This window comes from Sitophilus oryzae, unplaced genomic scaffold, assembly GCF_002938485.1.
Source record: "Sitophilus oryzae breed Bouriz unplaced genomic scaffold, Soryzae_2.0 scaffold_578_pilon_pilon, whole genome shotgun sequence".
In the NCBI taxonomy this organism is placed as follows: Eukaryota; Metazoa; Arthropoda; class Insecta; order Coleoptera; family Curculionidae; genus Sitophilus; species Sitophilus oryzae.
In genome coordinates this window covers 1,403,067-1,424,711 of record NW_022147171.1, presented here as the reverse complement: position 1 = coordinate 1,424,711, position 21,645 = coordinate 1,403,067, and the positions used below count along the sequence as shown (strand labels likewise).

At 36.3% G+C, this 21,645-nt stretch overlaps 2 protein-coding genes across 2 annotated transcripts; one reads left to right on the top strand and one right to left on the bottom strand.

The window, feature by feature from the left end:
* The first annotated feature begins 255 nt into the window (after positions 1–255).
* Positions 256–1,644, top strand: LOC115887596. The gene has a single exon (XM_030907065.1). The coding sequence runs from the start codon at positions 256–258 to the stop codon at positions 1,642–1,644; it is 1,389 nt and encodes a 462-aa protein (XP_030762925.1).
* A 7,573-nt stretch (positions 1,645–9,217) lies between these two features.
* On the bottom strand, positions 9,218–11,056 carry LOC115887647 (pyruvate kinase-like). Its single transcript, XM_030907111.1, has one exon. It carries the CDS (start codon positions 10,959–10,961, stop codon positions 9,324–9,326), a length of 1,638 nt encoding a protein of 545 aa, XP_030762971.1. The 5' UTR covers positions 10,962–11,056; the 3' UTR covers positions 9,218–9,323.
* Positions 11,057–21,645: the final 10,589 nt, after the last annotated feature.

The window sequence follows — 21,645 nt, the reverse complement described above, 5'->3', positions numbered from 1 at the left end:
GACGGGACCTCCTACGGGACTTAACGTCCGTCATACCGTAAGTCTCTCTTAGGAGAGACATGGGGGCTTTGGCTTTACTGTCTGAGCCGCGTGGATGAGGTACCACTATAAAAACCTCCCCAAATCCTACGGTATAGTGCGCGCCAAAGGGATGGATGGTCGGGGGGAAACCCGACCACTAGCGACTAACCTGGGATACCGGGCGACCTCCCAGCTCATAAATGCCTAGTCACGGTATTGCGGGGCTCTGCCGTGATGGTCGTTTCTTTCCCCTGCTACTCGTGGGATCATTATATGGACCAAGAAAGCAAAAAACCCAATGACGAGGATGGATCAAACCGTCCCGATCCTTCTCCTAAGGAGGAGGAAACTAAGGAGCGTGGGACTATTCCTACCCCAAACAACTCACCTCAGCCGGATCAGGAAACAGAGGGGCCCAGATCCCCCTCGCCTGAGAAGGCAGAAGGTGAACCTCCTTTCGGGGTCTCCAAGCAATTGGAGAAATTATCCCTGGAAAAGAAAAGGTTTGCAGGGGCGACAAGAAAGCTCCTCTCAAGACTTCTCAAGGGCGGAATGCCCTATGAGACCGCTCTGCAGACGATTCTGCAGCGACAAGCGGAGAAACAAAGGGCACAGATAAGTGGGGGTACCTCTTCCGGGAAGAGACAAATCAACCCGGAGGAGAATAAACCTCACACTGGTGCTCCTAATGCTAGCAAGCGCATCCGCTCGGATGCAAGCACGCCTGAACAGAGCGCTAAGAAGCCTTGTAGGGAGGGCGCAAGAAGCTACGTGGAAGCCGCTGGGGAAATAAGGGTTGGAGTAATCCGACCTAACCACCCAGAGAACAGCCTATCCACCGAGCAACTCTTGTTGTTGAAACGTGCCATTATGAAGGCCGTGGACGCAAGCACAGAGGAAGGACTACAGGTACGCTTCCAAGGCTGCTCGATTCGGCCTGGATGGCTGCTTGTAATCTGTGCCGACGAGACCAGCGCTGCGTGGTTAGAAAGGATGGTCAACGACCTTTCGCCATGGCAGGGCATGGAACTCAGGGCAGTAAGGGGGCGGGATATACCCAAGCCTCATGTCTGTACGGCCTACATTCCCGATGATGAGCCTGGAGAACGGCTCAGAGGGGATGTTGTGCTGAACAGACTTAGAAGAATGAATCTTAGCCTGCTAACTCAGGAGTGGAGAATCCTCCACCAGAGTGATGCAGGGCCGGGACAAACCTGGACCTTTGCGGTTGATGAGAGATCCATGGATCTCCTTCGCCGCAACGGATTCAGGGCCTACTTTGGGTTTGGGCAGATTACCTTCCGACCCAGAGATAAGGAAAATGAAACCAATACGGAGCAGACCAGGGCGTCAGTCTCGGGAGATGGTGGGGACCATCCTACAGCCTCTCGGGTGACGACTGACGCCACGAGGTCTGGCAACACCCAGAGGGAGAGAGCTGGAGGCAAAGTAGTGGCACGGAAAAACCCGGCCATGAAAGGGTCTAAAGCTAAACCCTCTGGAGCCTCGGGGAAGCCTGGCAACTCGAGTGGGAACAAACCCACCCGGAAAGGCAGGCGGAACGAATGTAGGTTTCCCACCAAAAGGGGACGTAGACCCCCTGACGGTGGGAGCAAAACCTAAATTTGACTACTGCAGGGATGGCTGCAGCAGTCAAATGTATACAAATTAACCTGCAACATGCCAAGGCCGCCTCTAACGTCCTTGGCAGAAGGTTCAAGAAGGAGGACGTGCATCTCGCCTTCATTCAAGAACCCTGGGTTAACTCAGGCCGCGTATGTGGCCTTGGGGACGCAGAGGGTAGGCTAATTACCGCCCCTGGAGTAACCAGACCTAGGGCATGCATTTTAGTAAAAAGAGCGTGCACTCTTTTAACCTTTATAGGTTCTGCTGTCAGGATGTGGTGGCGGTACATATCAAGATCCGAGCGGGGAGGAGCGGTGGAGGAGTGGAGTTCATTGCCTGCTCAGCATATTTCCCGGGAGACAAGACAGCGGATTTACCTCCTCCAAAGTAAGTGAGAGAACTAATCTCCTTCTGCAAGAGGAAAAACCTACAGCTGGTGATAGGATGCGACGCCAACGGCGACAACGAGGCATGGGGAAGCACGGACACCAACTTCAGAGGTGAGTTAATTCTTAATTACTTAATAGGTGAAGGGTTAGTAGTTAATAACATAGGCTCCGAACCAACCTTTGTTACTTGTAACAGGAAAGAGGTTTTAGACATTACGGTCAGCTCTAATTATTTGATCAACAGGATATCCAATTGGAGGGTATCATCTGAGCCATCGTGCTCGGATCACAGACACATAAAGTTTGAAATAAGCGTAGGTGAAAGAACTCTCCTGCAATATAGGGATCCTAAGTGCACGGATTTGGAGGATACAACCGCTCACTCGTGCATCTGCTGGAACCCACAATTGCAAAAGTGAGAGATCGCGACGAGATCGAGATTGCAGCGGAGCAACTGCAATGTGCAATTATAACGGCTTATAGTGAAAACTGTCCACTTAAAACAAAGAAGGATAATAGGAAGTCCTCTTGGTGGAACAACAAACTGGACAAAAGAAGAAAGAGAAGTGCGGCAGCTTTTTAACCGCGCTAAAGTGTCAGGTAACTGGGAAACTTATCGTGCGACGTTGGCGGAGTACAATAAGGAAATAAGACGGCGAAGAGAGAGTCCTGGAGAAGGTTCTGTGGGGAGTCTGGTCGATCTACCTCAAAAAGCACCAGAATTCACAAGATCTCTCAAAAGAACCAGTGAATGAGCTAGGGACGATACAGCGCCCCGACGGTAATTTCACAGAGTCCAGGAAAGAAACGCTACAGATTTTGGCCCAAAAACACTTCCCAGGCTGCTTGATACTAGGTGATGAAGAGCTACCCCCCCCGATACTCATGCGTCGTAAAAACCGGCCCAAAAAAGAGGATTGGGAGATAGCGAAGAAAGTAATCACCTATAGGGAGACTAAAGGGGCGATCGAAAGTTTCGACCCATTCAAATCCCCAGGAGAGGACGGAGTGTTTCCGGCCTTATTGCAGAAGGCTGAGAACATTATCGTCCCTCGCTTATTAAGAATTTTTAGGGCAAGTCTGGCATGGTCACACCTGCCAGCTGACTGGACGAGAGCAAAGGTGGTATACATACCGAAAGTGGGGAAACAAAACCTACAACCTGGCTCATATCGACCAATAAGCCTTACATCATTTCTGCTGAAGACTCTGGAGAAGATATTGGATGGACACATTAGGGGGAGGATTCTTACGTCTAATCCCCTGAATGTCCGACAATATGCTTATCAACAGGGAAAATCAACAGAACTGGCCCTCAACAATTTGGTAGGGGAAATTAAGAGTACCTTTGATCGCAAAGAAATTGCGGTAGGGATATTCCTAGATATTGAGGGAGCATTCAACAATGTCACCCCTCAATCGCTCCTAGGCGCTGTGAAAGCACGAGGAGTCGAAGCTACCATAACTGAATGGATTGAGCAAATGCTCAAAAATCGAGTAGCAACGACCTCGCTCAGTGGTGAGTCCGTTAGGTTTGTTCCGGGCAGGGGATGCCCGCAAGGAGGAGTTCTCTCTCCTCTTCTGTGGACCCTGTTAGCGGACGACCTGATGGCAATCATCGATGCATACGAGGTTGAAGCACAGGCATATGCGGACGACCTGGTGATCCTAGTAAAAGGACACAAAGAGGAGGACATCTCCTCAAAAATACAGGAAATCCTAGATGCAATTCACGGCTGGTGCACACTGGAACAATTAAGTGTAAACCCACAGAAAACCGTGATCATACCATTCACCAGAAGAAGGAAAACAGACAAACTGAAACCGCCCATTCTTCTTGGTGAGACAATTCCGTTTGCGGAGGAAGTTAAGTATCTGGGATTAAACCTGGACAAAAAACTTAGCTGGACCTCTCATCTGGAAAAAACATCAAAAAAGGCTTGCTATGCTCTATGGGCATGCCGCCGAATTTGTGGTAGAAACTGGGGATTAAACCCCAAAAATATGTACTGGCTATACGTGACGGCCATCAGACCTATTATCACGTATGGTGCAGTTGCCTGGTGGCAGAAAGCCAACCAAATAACGGCAAAGAATAAATTGTCGAAACTACAACGACAAGCATGCTTAGCGGTGACTGGTGCTTCCATTCCACGCCGTCAAAAGCTATGGAAACCCTACTCGACCTACCTCCTCTTCAAATTCTTTTGGAAAGAGAGGCGAGATGGGCTACATATAGGTTTCTAAGTATAGCACGAGGAAGCCAAGGAACAATCATGTTCATACAAAACCGGCTAGTAGAAGAACTACAGTCGGATGGGATTCTGGGAATGGTCTCGGATCTCACACCACCAGTCCAACTCTTGACGCGCACCTACAACGTCCTGTTTCCGAATAGGAACGAGTGGGATAAGCCGGGAAACGGTTTATTACATGCGGAAATGTGTTGGTACACGGACGGATCCAAAAACGAAAAAGGATCTGGCGCAGAAATTTACTGCAGCAGTCCAAAGACTGAGATCTACCACAGTCTTGGAAAACACACCACGATTTTCCAAGCTGAGCTATATGCTATTGAAACCTGTGTGCAACTGCTGGTAGAACAGCAATACACCGGGAAAACAATATGCATATTTTCCGATAGTCAAGCCGCGCTGAAAGCACTTGAGGCAACGAAAAGCACGTCTATGACGATTCTTCATTGTAAGAAACTACTCAATATACTGGGAGATAGGAATAAAGTGTCGCTAATATGGATACCGGGACATGTCGGCCTAGAGGGAAATGAACGTGCTGATTCCCTCGCCAAAATTGGTGCAGGCTCGCCATTCGTGGGCCCAGAACCGACACTTAGCGTTCCTAAAAATCTCGCAAGTCACAGGCTCTGTGAATGGGTTACGGGTGCGACGTTCCGGGACTGGAATGACAGTCCCGGAATGGAACATGCCAAGAAGATCCTAGCAGGGCCATCCAAACATAGAACAGGAGAACTCCTAAAGGCCGGTAGGAATGGAACGCGTGTGCTCACTGCAGTGTACACGGGCCACTGCCGGCTGAGATCTCACCTGCAGAGGACGGGAATGGTGGAAGACGCCGAATGCCGACTCTGTATGGAAGATGATGAAACAATGAAGCACGTTATGTGTACCTGCCCTGCTGGGAGCAGGACCAGGTTTGAGATGTTTGGCAAACCCATGCTAGACCTATCAGACCTAGGAGACATATCGCCCTCAGACATAACGGCCTATATTAAGAGGCTGGGTCTTGAGGATGAACTTTGACGCTCTTGTAAATTAGAGCTTGTAGAAACTGAGCCACAATAGGCCCTCGCGGCCTCAGTGGAGGGTCCCCCTTGGGACCCACTCTTAGTCAAATACAAAAAATACAAATACAAACCCAAAAAGACCGCAATTTTCGCCAAAAACGACGAGGCCTCGCTTTAATCATCGATACCAAAAATCGGAATAGTTGATTGGCTGTCACATGGACGCGGTCACATGTGTACGGGCCCGTCACATTTCATCGAATTTCACGGATCGTCGACTCTTTTGTCCTGTCCTGCTCAGCTAGCCCGGGGGTGTCCCTGTCACACACACATGTGCCGAGCAGCAAGAATATTACGAAGTGGCAATGTCTAGCAGGAGGAGCAGCAATCGATCAGTTCATTAATATTATGTAGAATATTATAGATGGACATGTCAATATCTGTCGGTAGAAGTAATTTATATTTATTTTTTACTCAATAACTCAAACATTTTGGTTGCAAATAAAAATTTAAGTTAAGCATGATTTTGTTGACACATTATATAATAAAAATACATAATCATATCATATCGCTTCTAAAATTTATTTAATTTAGGAATTGAGAGAATAAATGCGACATTCCCGCACAAAATATTCCCTTTAGAATTTCATCCAGCGTGTTACTAAATGATATAATATCAGATTTCACCCATAATAGTAAGAATAATATTCCCCCATAATAGTAATAACAGAATTTTGTTAAGTAGTTTTTATAAAATCTACTTCGCGGTGTAGATTTAAATATAAAAGGTTCGGCAATAGTGCGTGGGGCATCTGTAGCTCTTAGATTAAAAAACTTGAGAATTTTCTTTGAGTGCAAACCTCAAATATGTACTAGGATGTATTTCATGAAAATATTTTAACTTGTATAGGGTGGCTCCATAAAGTGTAAATGGATCGGGATGATCCAACGTACACGGTGTACAATAATAAACATATTATTGCATTTTTGGCTTCCTTCCAGATCACTTTACATAATCCTAAGATACGAATAAATATTTCGATAGTTTCAGATATATTAATAAATGAATAAAAATATACAGGGTGGCGCACCTCATTCGCTTCACTTGATTATACGAAAACGGAAAGATGTATAAACAACATATTTTATGGGTATATGTGGGGAGGCAATGTGCACAATTTAGAATTATTTTGAAATATACAGGGTGTTTCAGAACTAAGATCCATACCAAAGTTATATTTTTATATTTTATGGAACACCCGGTATTTTATTTAGATTTTGGATTCTTGGGTCTAAAAAAGGTATTTATTATAAGGGTTAAATATGTTTAAAATCTTTGGTTTTTGAGATATTTAAAGATATTTAAATATGCATGCTACAATAGATTATTAACACCCTGTACATTACTTTTCAGAATTAATTATTGTGCTGAGTTTAAAGGTAAAGAAATAAACCTTACTGAAAAATGCCATTGCTTCCTTAAATTTATACAGGGGTATCAAAAATTGCTGTTCTATTTTAAGGCTATATTTTATATAAAAACTTCGTTATTTCAAATGCAACACCCTGTATTTTTTTAAATAAACCGAAGCAGATTCAAATGCTCTTTCAAACTGTATTAGGGTTTCCTATACCTATCTAGATCAGATTTTGAATAAAAAGCGATTTTTAAATAAAATTGTAATCATGATGGCTGCTGTCGCCATGGCAATTTTCTAGTGACAGTTAATAACTATTTCGACATTAGTTTTGGACATTATTATTTATAATTTATAACAGTTTACTTAGATTTACCTACAATAGTTTAATAAATAAGTATTTATTATTTTATCAAGAAAAATAAAGCAGTATCTGCTTGCGGAATGAATGGATAAGTATGTTTCTAGTGATTTTATTTTGTGAGGAAAATGGCCTCTTGGCCACAAGAACTTATGCTCAAAGGTATCCAAATATAGGAATCTTCCTGATAAGTGTTCCTTTGAAAAACTACTTGTCCTATTTCGCAGAGCTGGTTGTGAATAATATACACATGTGGTTTATAAAAAAACCTGTTAGAGGCAGAAACCTGTCGTTGGAAGCGAAGAGAATGTATTTTCCGTAATTTTCTCTTTTATAGAAAATCCATACATCTACAAGTTGTCATCGTAAAATAAATCAAAGAACTACTTTTTTTTCTTGATTGAATAATAAATACGTATTTAATTAATATTATTTATTAAATTATTGTAGGTAAATTAAATAAAAGTAAACTGGTATAAATTTAAATAAGTCCATAAACTAATTTCGATTCTGAAAAGAGCTACTAACTGTCAATAAAAAAACTGCCATGCCGACACTAGCCCTCTTAGTTGCCATTTTATTGAAAAATTGCTCTTTATTCAAAATCTGAGCTAGATAGGTATAGAAATCCCTAATATAGTTTGAAGGAGCATTTAAATCTGCTTCGATTTATTATAAAAAATACAGGGTGTTGTATTTGAAATAACGAAGTTTTTATGTAAAATACATCCTTAAATTATACCAGCAATTTTTGATACCCGTGTATAAATTTAAGGAAGTAATAACATTTTCCAGTAAAGTTAATTTCTTTACCTTTAAACTCAGCACAAGAATTAATTCTGAAAAGTAATGTACATGGTGTTAATAATCTATTCTATAGTATAGAATGCAAATTTAAATATCTTTAAATATCTCAAAAACCAAAGATTTTAAACATATTTAACCCTTATAAGAAATGCCTTTTTTGTGCCCACGAATCCAAAAAATCTGAAACACCCTGTATATTTCAAAATAATTTTAAATTGTGCACATTGCCTCCCCACATATATGTACCTATAAAATATTTTGTTTCTACATCTTTCCGTTTTCGTGTTATAAAAATTATTAAAAATAGAATACCTATTCTGAAATCATAACTATATTAGGTATTTACTTTAGACGGTCTGTACTTACTTTGCTATAAATATGGTAATCGTACAATCATCAAAAATCATACAGAGTGTTTAAAATTGTACGCCAAACTCTCTAAAATATAAAATAATTTTTCTTCCTTTTTCTTAAATGGAGCACCCCCTATATTATTTTTTTATTAAATGGATAGTTAAAAAATGCACATTTTTGTATTTAAAGCATATCAAAAATTTTAATGGTTTCGCAGATACACGCAGAATTATTTCATACGGCTCTTTCGACGGCAAAATACGAGAGAAAAATCATTGGGGGGCTTTGATAAAAATTTGGTGTGGAAAATGCCATATGAAATATAAAACCGCGAATATCTGCAAAACCGTTAAAATTTTTGAAATACTCTAAATACAAAAATTCTCTATCTACTTTTGGCGTAGAATTTTGAACATCCTCTATGATTTACGATTACCATAATTAAAGCAAAGTAAGTACAGACCATTTAAAGTAAATACCTAATATAATTCTGATTTCAGTGAGAGATAGTTCTTGTATTTTTAATAATTTGTTTTAAGAAAAGATGAAAAATATATATTTTTTATTAATTTATTAATGTCTCTAAAATTATCGAAATATATTTACTCACTAGTTGAAGCCTGGCGCATCCGCCACGACATCAGGAAAAAGATGCTTTTTTTTTAATTAAATGAAAAACAAAAAATCCGGCGACGACAGTTAGCTGTCTTTTAATTAAAAAAGCAACTTTCTAGAGCTAGTCGTTACTTCAGTAGAGACGACACAGATAAACATTAGCATTTTATATATATGTAGATATCTTACCATTATGTAAAGTGATCTAAAAGGAAACCAAAAGTGTAATAATATACAGGGTGTTGTATTTAAAAAAAACTTATCCTGTTCCACACATACTTTTTTGAGCCACCCTATAGAAGTTAAAATAATTTCCTGAAATACGTCCTAGTGCATATTTTAGGTTTGCCAAAAAAGTTTTTATTCTAGATATTTATTAATATGATGATATAAAGTATATTTCATTTTTTATACAGAAATTTTTCATTTTTTATACTAAAATTTTTTAAATATATACAGAAAATTTTTCAATTAGATCGCATTCTTTTTACTAGCGTATCATAATCGGAAGCAAATACGACTTTGATGTTGTTTGGCAATCCTACTTCTGGTTTACTTCCCGATACTGTCACTACCGCATCTCCCATTCTAATATATCCAAGGTGTTTTCCATACGTTATTCCGAGTTGGATCCTTTCATCTACATCTTTATTCCAATTTCCATCAAAGGTCTTCAAGTATATTAACGGTTCTACTCCTTTATTTAATCTTAGAGATCTTGCTATTCGCGGATATCTTGTTATCGTAATTATTGGACATCTAGGTTTGAATCTGGAAAGTACCTTTGCAGTTCTACCAGAAGTAGTTAAGCAAATAATCGCTGCTGCGCTAGATTTTAACGAGGCTTCAACTGCGGAAATGCATAATGAATAAATAGCTTCATTTGGTGTTGGTATATTGTAAATAAGTTCATTGAAGATTTGTCGCTGATATACAGCAGGTTCAGCTTCTTTACACACAACGGCCACTTCTTTAACAATTTCCTTTGCGCAAACGTTTTGGTGTATAAGTAAGGCGTCAGCTCCATCAATAATACTGTTTGCAATATCACAAACTTCCGATTTCGATAATGATGCCACGTTATTAATATTCGTTGAACATATTACTGGAACCCCGCTTAAATTGCATTTAGCCAGTATTGATTTTTGGACTAAAAATACCTTTTCCTTAGGAATTTCTACTAGTAGGCGTTCGCAATCTACAAATATGGCATCTGAGCAGGCGATAATTTCGTCAATGTTTTCTACGGCCAACGAGTTCTCTATTTTAGATATTATGCTAATTTTATCTCCATCTTCACTTACTAGTTTCCTTATATCAGCAATATTCTGGCTATTATGAATTCCAGAAACCATCAAAAAGTCAATGTTTAATTTTAAAGCCATTTGAATTATACTTTTATCTTCATCTGATACTACAGGAAGATCTATAGGAGCATTAGGAACTATAACTGAAGAACGATTAAAAAATCTCCCTGCTTTTTCAACAATACATCGTATTATACTTTCAGCAACTTCAATAGCTGATAAATGTAATTCGCCATACTCAAGTAAAACTTTGTCACCGGGTTGCACTATTTCGGGAAGTTTTGAGTAGTCAACAAAAATCATATCTTCACTAACAAATTCTTCATAGGCTTCGTCAGTTGTTAGTGTGGTCACTTTACCTTTGGGAAGGAAAATTTCTTCTTTGTTTTTCTCTAGCTGTCCTGTTCGGATTTCCGGACCTTTAACGTCTAATGCAAAGGCTAATGGATATATTCTTCCTATTTTTCTACTGTATGCTTCTAAAATTGTTCGAATTTTTGTAACCAACTCAAGTAGTTTATTTGTGTCATTTCCGGGCGCTGATATCCTCGCTACTGACATACCATTTATCATAAGCTCTTCTATTGTATTGCATGTAGCCTTTAAAGGAACTGTACATACCAGCTGTGTGGATCGGAATATTGGTGCTTTTGATTTAATATTCAAATTGCTTAAATGTCTCAAGCCGTTTTCAGCAAATGCCGCCGAGCATTGGCTGTTCAGCACTTTTCCATCTTCTGAAGAATAAAAATCTATCATCCACGGTAATTTCGGACACTCCGAATTTAATACATCCATAATTGTTAACTTAAAGCGTATTAATTATTAATTTCAAAAGCACAAATGAATTTTGGAATATGAGACATTTTTTTCTGTCGAGTTGACGTGCATGAAATATTAAAACAAAAATGTCAACTTGACATGGATATATTCCTGTATTTTTCATAATGATTTCGATATTTTTAAATAATAAAAAATAAGAAAAACGCATATAAATACAATATTTTTTTTATTAAGCTTTCTACAGATTTACAGATATGAGATATCTAGGAACTAAATGCAGTAAAATTCAAATTGCAAAATAAATATACATACTGGTTGAGTAATTTTCATTTCAAAATACTTCTTTTATTTTTCCATATTTTAGTGTATTTTGTAGTTCTGAATAAATTTGTATCTATCTGTACTGTACAGGGTGGTTGAAATCTCGGTCGAAATCGAATGTTGATTTACCTTCTCAAAAGTCTTTAATTATGCAAATAAATAATGACATAGAATATTAAATTGTCATAAAAATAATTAGGCAACTATAGGTCAACACAAAATCAAGGCCCGCTTCGATACAAAGATAAAAAACGTAATATTTCCGTCATTTTTAAAAATAAATACACATAACTTTATATCGTTGGAGGGGTTAAACGCCAGCATTTTTTTAAGTTCATAGCCAACTATGATTTCTATTTAAAAAAAAATATTTTTTATTATTTCTGACTAAAAAAGCAAGTATAGAAAAAAAGTGACTACGGCACTGGATTGCGCTTAAAAAAGTGCCTTAAGAACGGTTTTACAGAATTTTTTTATTCCGGGAAATACAAAAGTTATTGGCAATTTTCCAATTGGTAAAAAATTCAAAAAGACTCCGTATCTCGGTTGGCAGTGAAAATATGAACAGGCGGTTTAGGCCATTAAGCGTTTCTCAGAAATCGAGCTTATGACATCTATGTCGGTTTTGCTCTACCCATACAGCACACTTCGTCCCAAGGACGTACATTTTATGTCCATTTTACGTCGGTACGTCCCGGGACCAATTAGGGACGTACTATGTACGTACAAAAGTATACGTACATAGTACGTGCCCCATGTACGTACTATTTACGTACATTGTAGGACTTCACTACGGACGTATATGCGAGTACGTACTACGGACGTACATGCGAGTACGTACTACGGACGTACATGCGAGTACGTACTACGGACGTACATGCGAGTACGTACTACGGACGTACATGTGAGTACGTACTACGTACGTATCTTGACAATTTTTGAAAAGGCATTACAAAATGTTATTTAATTTTAATATCATGACTGGATTATTTTGGTCAGATATACCCTATAATAATGAATGGACTGGATCAGTGGATCTTTTCTAGGGTAACGTTAATTCAAGTCACTCTAACCTACCTCTACTTCTCTTATTAATAAATCTAACCCGACCGCTATAAAAAATGATTTCCTAAATTATCCAATGACCATAATGCATGACAGCCTTTGAAGGAATCTGATGCAAAATACGAAAAATGCAATATATTATGCAATCAAGCCTTACAGGAAAATTATGCAGTCCTATGTTTAAATTTCCCGCTAAGTTATTCGTTCACATTCGAGTCTTGTCGGAATCGGAAGTCGGGCGGTTTCTAATGGCGTTTTCGATTGGCAGAGCTAGAGCGCACGTGCGCACTCAGTGTAGTTCCATCTGTTATTAATCAACGTAAAAAATAAAAACAACAATACACTGAGTGCGCACCTACTCCGATCCAGTTTTCGATTGTGTATGTGTTTTGTGTGTGTCGTGGTGGCCGTAGGCTTCCGCCTGGTTTTCTTTTGTCGTTGCCTTCGTTTCTCGTTGTTTCAAGGTAAGTTAAAGTGTAATAATATAATGTGACTATTTCACCTAGCACAGTCATAACCTCGAATGATTGAGAATCGGCTCATTCAATTTTTTCAAAACAGAGGCAAGAATTAGATATTTGAATACTTAGTTTTCTTTTTGTATTTTTTAGTTAGAAGCAGTTCGAGAATAAAAAAATAAAATATCTATCAACATCCAATAAAAGACAGAGTGCGCTAAGGGTGTAGCTGCCGGACCGAAGCCAGACTCACGGGTATATCAAGACATAAGGGATGATCCTGTACCTGAGTTTTTATATTAATAAATATTTTAAGCTGACTTCCATTGAATTATTTCTAATTAAATTCCTAGGTCGTAAACGTCGTTGAAAAATGTACGTCCATAGTACGTACATTGTACGTACTTTCGATCATTTTACGTCCGGTTTTGGTCCGGAACAAAACATAAAATGTACGTACCTGGAATGTACGTACATTGCCACGTCCCAGGGACGTACCGGGGACGTACAGAGCGTTGGAAAATGTACGTCCCCGGTACGTACTTGAACGTACCAGGGACCTGACGTTCGTCCCAACATTACGTACCAGGTACGTACCGTGGCTGTATGGGTATCTAGTCAGGAAATAGGTTTTCTCTGTTAAAACAGGCCAATTTCGACCACCCTGTACAGTGATGTGCTAATCACTGCAGTGTTAATGCAAATTCCTACTCGTATTCTATAAATTAAGTACGAATAATATGTTCTTCTCAGGTCCATACATAAAACAATAGATGGCTTTTCGGTCAATTGTAAAGTGGTATAAGACTATAAAGTGGTATTACACAAAATAAAACTTGAAAAAAAAAAATATCACTGCATACACTTTAAGTTATTTTAGAAAATGTTAAAAAAATATACCGCATAAAATCTAAAATGGATAGGTCAGGTGATAGAGGAGGCCCTTGCAATAATTAGTCCAACTCTTCCTATCCCTGAGTTTGAATAATTATGATATAAATAACTTTTTTTAACATTTATTTCATCATGGAGAGGGGGGGGGGGTGTCATAATGAAAGTCATGTTGGAACCAATCTATTGATGCGCGAATCTCTAAATTTAACTTTTCTTGAAAATCGTTCTCTAAAAAGCGTATGTAACGCATCCTCGAAAATGTATAGCCAAGAAAAGTCGAACGAATAATCCTACACGCTTTTCTTCATTTGAAAAATTCTTATTTTCAATTTTTGGTTATTTTAATTTACAAAGTTTCGATGTGACAGTTTGACATTTCTGAGAGCAAAGACGATTGAACTTGTTTCCATGGCTAATTAAGTAAAATTGTTTAAAAACCATAAGAATTGGCCATAACTCAGCAATTTTTGGAAAAAACCATATTATAGCTTATACCGCTGAAAAGCTTAAAAAATGGCGATTTTTATGAAGTCATAGCCAACTATGGTTTCCATTTAAAAAAAAACATAAGTTTGTGTCATATGTCAAAAATTAAAGAAAAAAGCGAAGAACACAATCTCATTAAGATTGTGATTATCTACAACTTTTATCTGAAAACTTTTTTTTTTAAATGTATTATAATGGAATTAGGGACCATTTTTAAAATAGCCAAAATTTGTTTTTTTCGAAATATCTAGTAAGCCATGAACTTTTTCAAAAATCTGAAAGGCGCATCTTTATGTTCCCACAAAACTGCAATTTTTTCCTAATTTAACCGACTTTCTAACTCCAGTTGTTTCCGAGATACCCACAAAAACATCGTAGAAAACTCACCCTGTATATTATTTAGTTTTTGAAAATAAAGTATATGTGGAAATTCTTCAGCAGCTTTCACAGTCCAATTAAAAAAGTATATCTTTTAAATATATTATGTCATAATATACAGGGTCCGGCAATAGTGCGTCGGGCATCTGTAGCTCCTAGAATAAAAAACTTTAGAATTTTGTTTAAGTGCAAACCTAAAGTTTCAGGACGTATTTCCGGAAAATATTTTAACTTCTATAGGGTGGCTCAAAAAAGTGTGAGTGGATCTGGATTATTTTTTTTTAAATGGAGCACCCTGTATATTATTGCATTTTTGGCTTCCTTTCAGATCACTTTACATGATCCTAAGATATGAGTAAATCTATTTGGATAGTTTCAGAGATATTAAAAAATAAATCAAAAATATATATTTTTCAGCCCTTCTTAAAAAATTATTAAAAATACAAGAACTGTTCCGAACTCAAAACCATATTAGGTATTTACTTCAGATGGTTTGTTCTTACTTTGCTATAAAATATGGTAATCGTAAATCATACAGGATGTTCAATATTCTACGCCAAACTTTCTAAAATATAAAATAATTTTTCTTGGTTTTTTTAAATGGAACACCCTGTATATTATTCTTCTATTAGATTGAGAATTAAAAAAATAACATTTCTTGAATTTAAAGTATTTCAAAATTTTTAATAGTTTTGCGGATACACGCAGTATTATTTCTTATGGCGCTTTCAATGGTAAAATACGAGAGAAAAATCATTGGGTGGCTTTGATAAAATTTACTGTGCAAAATGTCATATGAAATATAAAACCGGGAATATATGCAAAACCGTTAAAATTTTTGAAATACTCTAAATACAAAAAATGTTCATTTGTTAATTCTCCATCTATTGAAAAAATAATATACCCTGTATATTATTTTTCCATTTTTGTTCCATTTAAAAAAACGAAGAAACATAATTTTGTATTTTAGAAAGTTTGGCGTAGAATTTTGAACATCCTGTATGATTTACGATTTCCATATTTATAGCAAAGTAAGTACAGACTATTTAAAGTAAATATTTAATATAGTATTGATTTCAGGACAGTTGTTGTATTATTAATAATTTTTTTAGAAAGACTTAAAAATATATAATTTTTATTTATTTATTAATATCTCTGAAATTATCAAAATATATTTACTCATGTCTTAGGATTATGTAAAGTGATCTGAAAGGAAGCAAAAAATGCAATAATACACAGGGTGTTCCATTTAAAAAAATCATCCCGATCCACTCACACTTTTTTGAGCCACCCTATAGAAGTTAAAATATTTTCCTGAAATAGATCCTAGTACATACTTTAGGTTTGCACTTAATCAAAATTCCCAAGTTTTTTATTCTAGGAGCTACAGATGCCCGACGCACTATTGCCGGACCCTGTATATGGCATATACAGGGTGGTCCGAACTGTATTCCGGAAATTTTGGAAGCATCTTTTGCAGATAAAAAACAAGTAAAAAAGTTCGTATAAATGTATGTCCTAAAATACTTTGTTTCGGAGATACACGGTGTAGAAGTTTCATTTTTATTTCGATTTTTTCCAAATAATTTCTGAAGTAACGTCAATATTTGGATAAAAATTGGTGTTTGGGAGTTTTGTGACACGAGAAATTTGATTTTGATGTCAAAATGACTCTTATTTGTAAGGGGCGCCACCATATGCCTTTTAACTGTTTTAAAGAGTAATAACTTTTCGTCTGTACCTGTATAAAACTACTGACTAAAAAAATATACATTTCCATGACTTTTTACGTAAAAAATATCTCTTGGTAAAAATCGCTGCGAGCAACCGTTCTCAAGATATTTAGAATGGAAATAGTCAATACATGTCATTATTGACAAAAAATAAGCACACGTTAAGTATACTTATTTGACTGAAATAATACATTTTTATTTTTTTTAATTAATCATAAGTTTTTCTGCGAAAAAATGATGATTAGACAGTTTCTGTTGGACTTTTGACAAAAAAAATCATATTTATGGTTTCAGTCAAATAACTATTTAGTGAACATGTTTAATTTATGTCAATGATTACAGGAATTACTAATTTCAATTCCAAATATCTTGAGAATCATTACTCGTAGCGATTTTTACCAAGAGACCTTTTTTATGTAAAAAAGTTGTAAATGTATATTTTTTTACTCAATAATTTCATACAGATATGGACGAAAAGTTATTACTCTTCAAACCAGTTAAAACATATGTAGGTGGCGCCCTCTACAAGTAGGAGTCATATTGACATCAAAATCAAATTTATTATGTCAAAAAACTCTCAGACACCAACTTTCATCCAATTTTTTTTGTTACTTCATAAATTATTTGAAAAAAATCGCAATAAAAATGAAACTTCTACACCCTGTATCTCCGAAACTAAGCATTTTAGGACATACATTTATACGGACTTTTTTACTTATTTTAATCTGCAGAATATTACAGTTGAGGGTTGGAACCTTTGGTGTTAAACAGCAAAATAAAAACACTAAATCACCACAATACACCAAAACACTTTTACTTTTACACTGGACGCGCGTTTCGCTAACCATGTTAGCATCATCAGCAGATGATTATAAACTAAAGTACAATCTACAAGTTGAGCGTTTATATACTCGCCCAGTGGGCACCGAGTGGGCGTGGCAAAACTAGCCAACCGAGTCAGAGCCAACTGAGCGTAACAGTTAGATTTCCGCCACTAGAGTAGTAGGAACAAAGAACTTGAAGGAATTGGACCGTTGTCTCTGTTCATACTATCTTTACATTTATTAATTCTGAAGCTTTCATATGCATCTAATTGCCTGTAATTTGAGACTTGTTTAATTAATTTTAAATTATTAAGATCTATACAATGTTCTTTATCAACAATATGTTCGGCAACGCAAGATTTATCCGGTCTACCATATCTTATCTGAGCTAAATGTTCTTTAAATCTAGTTAATATTGATCTTCTAGTTTGCGCAACATATTTCTGATTACAATCTTTACAATTAATTTCATAAATACCCGACCTTTCCAGTGGAGATGTTTTATCCTTTGGATTACCTAATAATTGTTGTAATTTATTATTAGCACTATACACAAGTTTATAATTGACATTCTTAAAAATTCCTTTTAGACCACGGGTTAACTCTCTATCAAACGGTATCGAAAAATATTTAGACGTATCTTTCTCTACTTGAAAAGTCGAATTTTCAGAAATCATTAACCTATACCTCCGTTTTCTAATTAATTTATCAACTAGTGAAGGAGAATATCCATTACACTCAGCTACATTCCTAATGTAATCTCTTTCTATTTCATATCTTTCGTTGGAAAGTGGGAAACTAAGTAATCTATGAACTAAGAAATTTAAACTAGCCATTTTATGTTCAACACTATGATGTGATTCATTAGGAATATATCAGCGTGTGGTATTTTTCCTATAGATATCAAATTCCACGCAATTATTAGTATTTCTAATAACTAATACATCTAGAAATGGTAATCTGTCGTTGTTCTCAATTTCATGCGTAAATTTAATGGAAGGAAAACGATTATTTAACTTAGAAATAAAATTATCTATGGTGTCTCAATGTGTGTCAAAAACAACAAAAATATCATCCACATACCTAACCCATACTCTTGGAAAATACTTAAACTGATTCTTAGCTTCCACTTCAAACCTGCTCATGAATAAATTAGCCAAAAATGGAGACAATGGATTACCCATTGCTGTACCTTCCCGCTGTTCAAAAAAGTTGTTATTAAATTGAAAACAGTTTTGTTTCATACATAACGATGTAAGCTCAATATATTCAATCACAGTTTTGTTGTCGAGACCATTTGCGTTCAGTAATTCCTTCAAATAGCCTAAAGTATGTGGAATTGGAGCACTTGGGAACAACGAAGATACATCAAAGGAGACCAAAATTTCACCTTCATGCAATGTTATATCTTTAATTTTGTTAATGAATTCAATATTATTTCTAACTGAGAAAGAAGGTTCATGATCAGGTAAATTTTCAAACTCACTTGATAACCATTTTGCCAAATTATAAGTCGGAGAACCTACAGCCGAAACAATTGGGCGCTTAGACTTGTCCGGTTTATGAATTTTTGGCAAAGCATACAATTTTGGTAATGACAGATTGGATACTTGCAATTTCCTCTTTAAAGAAAGATCAATAAGGGTGTTACATTCTTTTAGAGTTTTTTTAACGTCTGCTACCATCTTAGACAAGGGATTCTTCTTCAAATTTATGTAGGGGCTATTATCTATTAAGTTGTTAACCTTATCGTAATAGTCTTTTTTATCTAATATAACAACCTTATTTCCCTATCAGCTTTTAGGTAGAAACAATCTTTGTTACGCAAACTCTTGACAATATTGTGCTCCTTGTTAGATTTTAATGATTTACTTGAAACGATATTTTTTGATAACTGATTTCTACAAGCCTCTCTTGCAAATACTTTAGAAGCCTCGGGCAAGTGCTGAATAGCAGTTTCAACACAAACGACGATTTCCTCCAAAGCGCTACCAGAGTTGGGCAATGCAAACTTTAAACCTTTGTTTAATAAACTGAGCTCTTGTTTATCAAAAGTCTGCGAAGAAAGATTCTCTACTATGTTTATGTCTCTCTGGAAAACATGTTTGTTTTTAGAGCTTTTTAATTTTTTAAACTTACTATTCAAAATGGACATTTTTTTAACAAATTTTGAATTGATAACCACAAACATATTTCTCTGAAAGAGACACCAACATTCATACTCTACATTAGTTAGCTTATAAGTAAGTTTTTTGTAAAGTCCATAAGCTTCAATTTCAAGCCTACTTCGTTTACTATACAGAAATTTGATTTCTAAATCAAGCCATTTTTGTTTTGCAATTTTTCTACCTTATCACTAACGTTACTTTTCGGAATATCAACTTTAATAAAACTAGGATAAACTGAATTGGCTTTTGCATGATTTAAGAAACCAAATATCTGCTCCTAATAACCTAATCTTAGTACTAAACTTACGATAAAGATTCAGTTCCGTTGACCGTGAAGCCATCGAAGATTACAGTTGAGGGTTGGAACCTTTGGTGTTAAACAGCAAAATAAAAACATTAAATCACCACAATACACCAAAACACTTCTACTTTTTACACTGGACGCGCGTTTCGCTAACCATGTTAGCATCATCAGCAGATGATTATAAACTAAAGTACTATCTACAAGTTGAGCGTTTATATACTCGCCCAGTGGGCACCGAGTGAGCGTGGCAAAATCTAGCCAACCGAGTCAGAGCCCACTGAGCGTAACAGTTAGATTTCTGCCACTAGAGTAGTAGGAACAAAGAACTTGAAGGAATTGGACCGTTGTCTCTGTTCATACTGTCTTTACATTTATTAATTCTGATGCATTCATATGCATCTAATTGCCTGTAATTTGAGACTTGTTTAAGTAATTTTAAGTTATTAAGATCTATACAATGTTCTTTATCAACAATATGTTCGGCAACGCAAGATTTATCCGGTCTACCATATCCTATCTGAGCTAAATGTTCTTTAAATCTAGTTAATATTGATCTTCTAATTTGCCCAACATATTTCTGATTACAATCTTTACAAGAAATATCATAAATACCCGACCTTTCCAGTGGAGGTGTTTTATCTTTTGGATTACCTAATAATTGTTGTAATTTATTATTAGCACTATACACAAGTATATAATTGACATTCCTAAAAATTCCTTTTAGACCACGGGATAACTCTCTATCAAACGGTATCGAAAAATATTTAGACGTATCTTTCTCCACTTGAAAAGTCGAATTTTCAGAAATCATTAACCTATACCTACGTTTTCTAATTAACTTATCAACTAGGGAAGGAGAATATCCATTACACTCAGCTACATTCCTAATGTAATCTCTTTCTATTTCATATCTTTCGTTGGAAAGTGGGAAACTAAGTAATCTATGAACTAAGAAATAGAAACTAGCCATTTTATGTTCAACACTATGATGTGATTCATTAGGAATATATCTACGTGTGGTGGTATTTTTCCTATAGATATCAAATTCCAGGCAATTATTAGTATTTCTAATAACTAATACATCTAGAAATGGTAATCTGTCGTTGTTCTCAATTTCATGCGTAAATTTAATGGAAGAAAAACGATTATTTAACTTAGAAATAAAATTATCTATGGTGTCTGATGTGTGTCAAAAACAGCAAAATATCATCCCCATACCTAAACCAAACTCTTGGAAAATACTCAAACTGATTCTTAGCCTCCACTTCAAACCTGCTCATGAATAAATTAGCCAAAAAATGGAGACAATGGATTACCCATTGCCCTGCTGTTCAAAAAGTTGTTATTAAATTGAAAACAATTTTGTTTCATACATAACGATGTAAGCTCAATATATTCAGTCACAGTCTTGTTGTCGAGACCATTTGCGTTCAGTAATTCCTTCAAGTAGCCTAAAGTATGTGGAATTGAACACTTGGGAACAACGAAGATACATCAAAGGAGACCAAAATTTCACCTTCATGCAATGTTATATCTTTAATTTTGTTAATGAATTCAATATTATTTTTAACTGCGAAAGAAGGTTCATGATCAGGTAAATTTTCGAACTCCCTTGATAACCATTTTGCCAAATTATAAGTCGGAGAACCTACAGCCGATACAATTGGGCGCATAGACTTGTCCGGTTTATGAATTTTTGGCAAAGCATACAATTTTGGTAATGAGGGATTGGATACTTGCAATTTCCTCTTTAAAGAAAGATCAATAAGGGTGTTACATTCTTTTAGAGTTTTTTTAACGTCTGCTACCATCTTAGACAAAGGATTCTTTTTCAAATTTATGTAGGGGCCATTATCGATTAAGTTGTTAACCTTATCGTAATAGTCTTTTTTATCTAATATAACAACCTTATTTCCCTTATCAGCTTTTAGGTAGAAACAATCTTTGTTACGCAAACTCTTGACAATATTGTGCTCCTTGTTAGATTTTAATGATTTACTTGAAACGATATTTTTTGATAACTGATTTCTACAAGCCTCTCTTGCAAATACTTTAGAAGCCTCGGGCA

What these genes read in the sequence shown, in the direction of transcription:
- LOC115887596 (XM_030907065.1), top strand. Translation starts at nt 256, where the DNA reads ATGGTCGTTTCTTTCCCCTGCTACTCGTGGGATCATTATATGGACCAA.
- LOC115887647 (XM_030907111.1), bottom strand. Translation starts at nt 10,961, where the DNA reads ATGGATGTATTAAATTCGGAGTGTCCGAAATTACCGTGGATGATAGAT.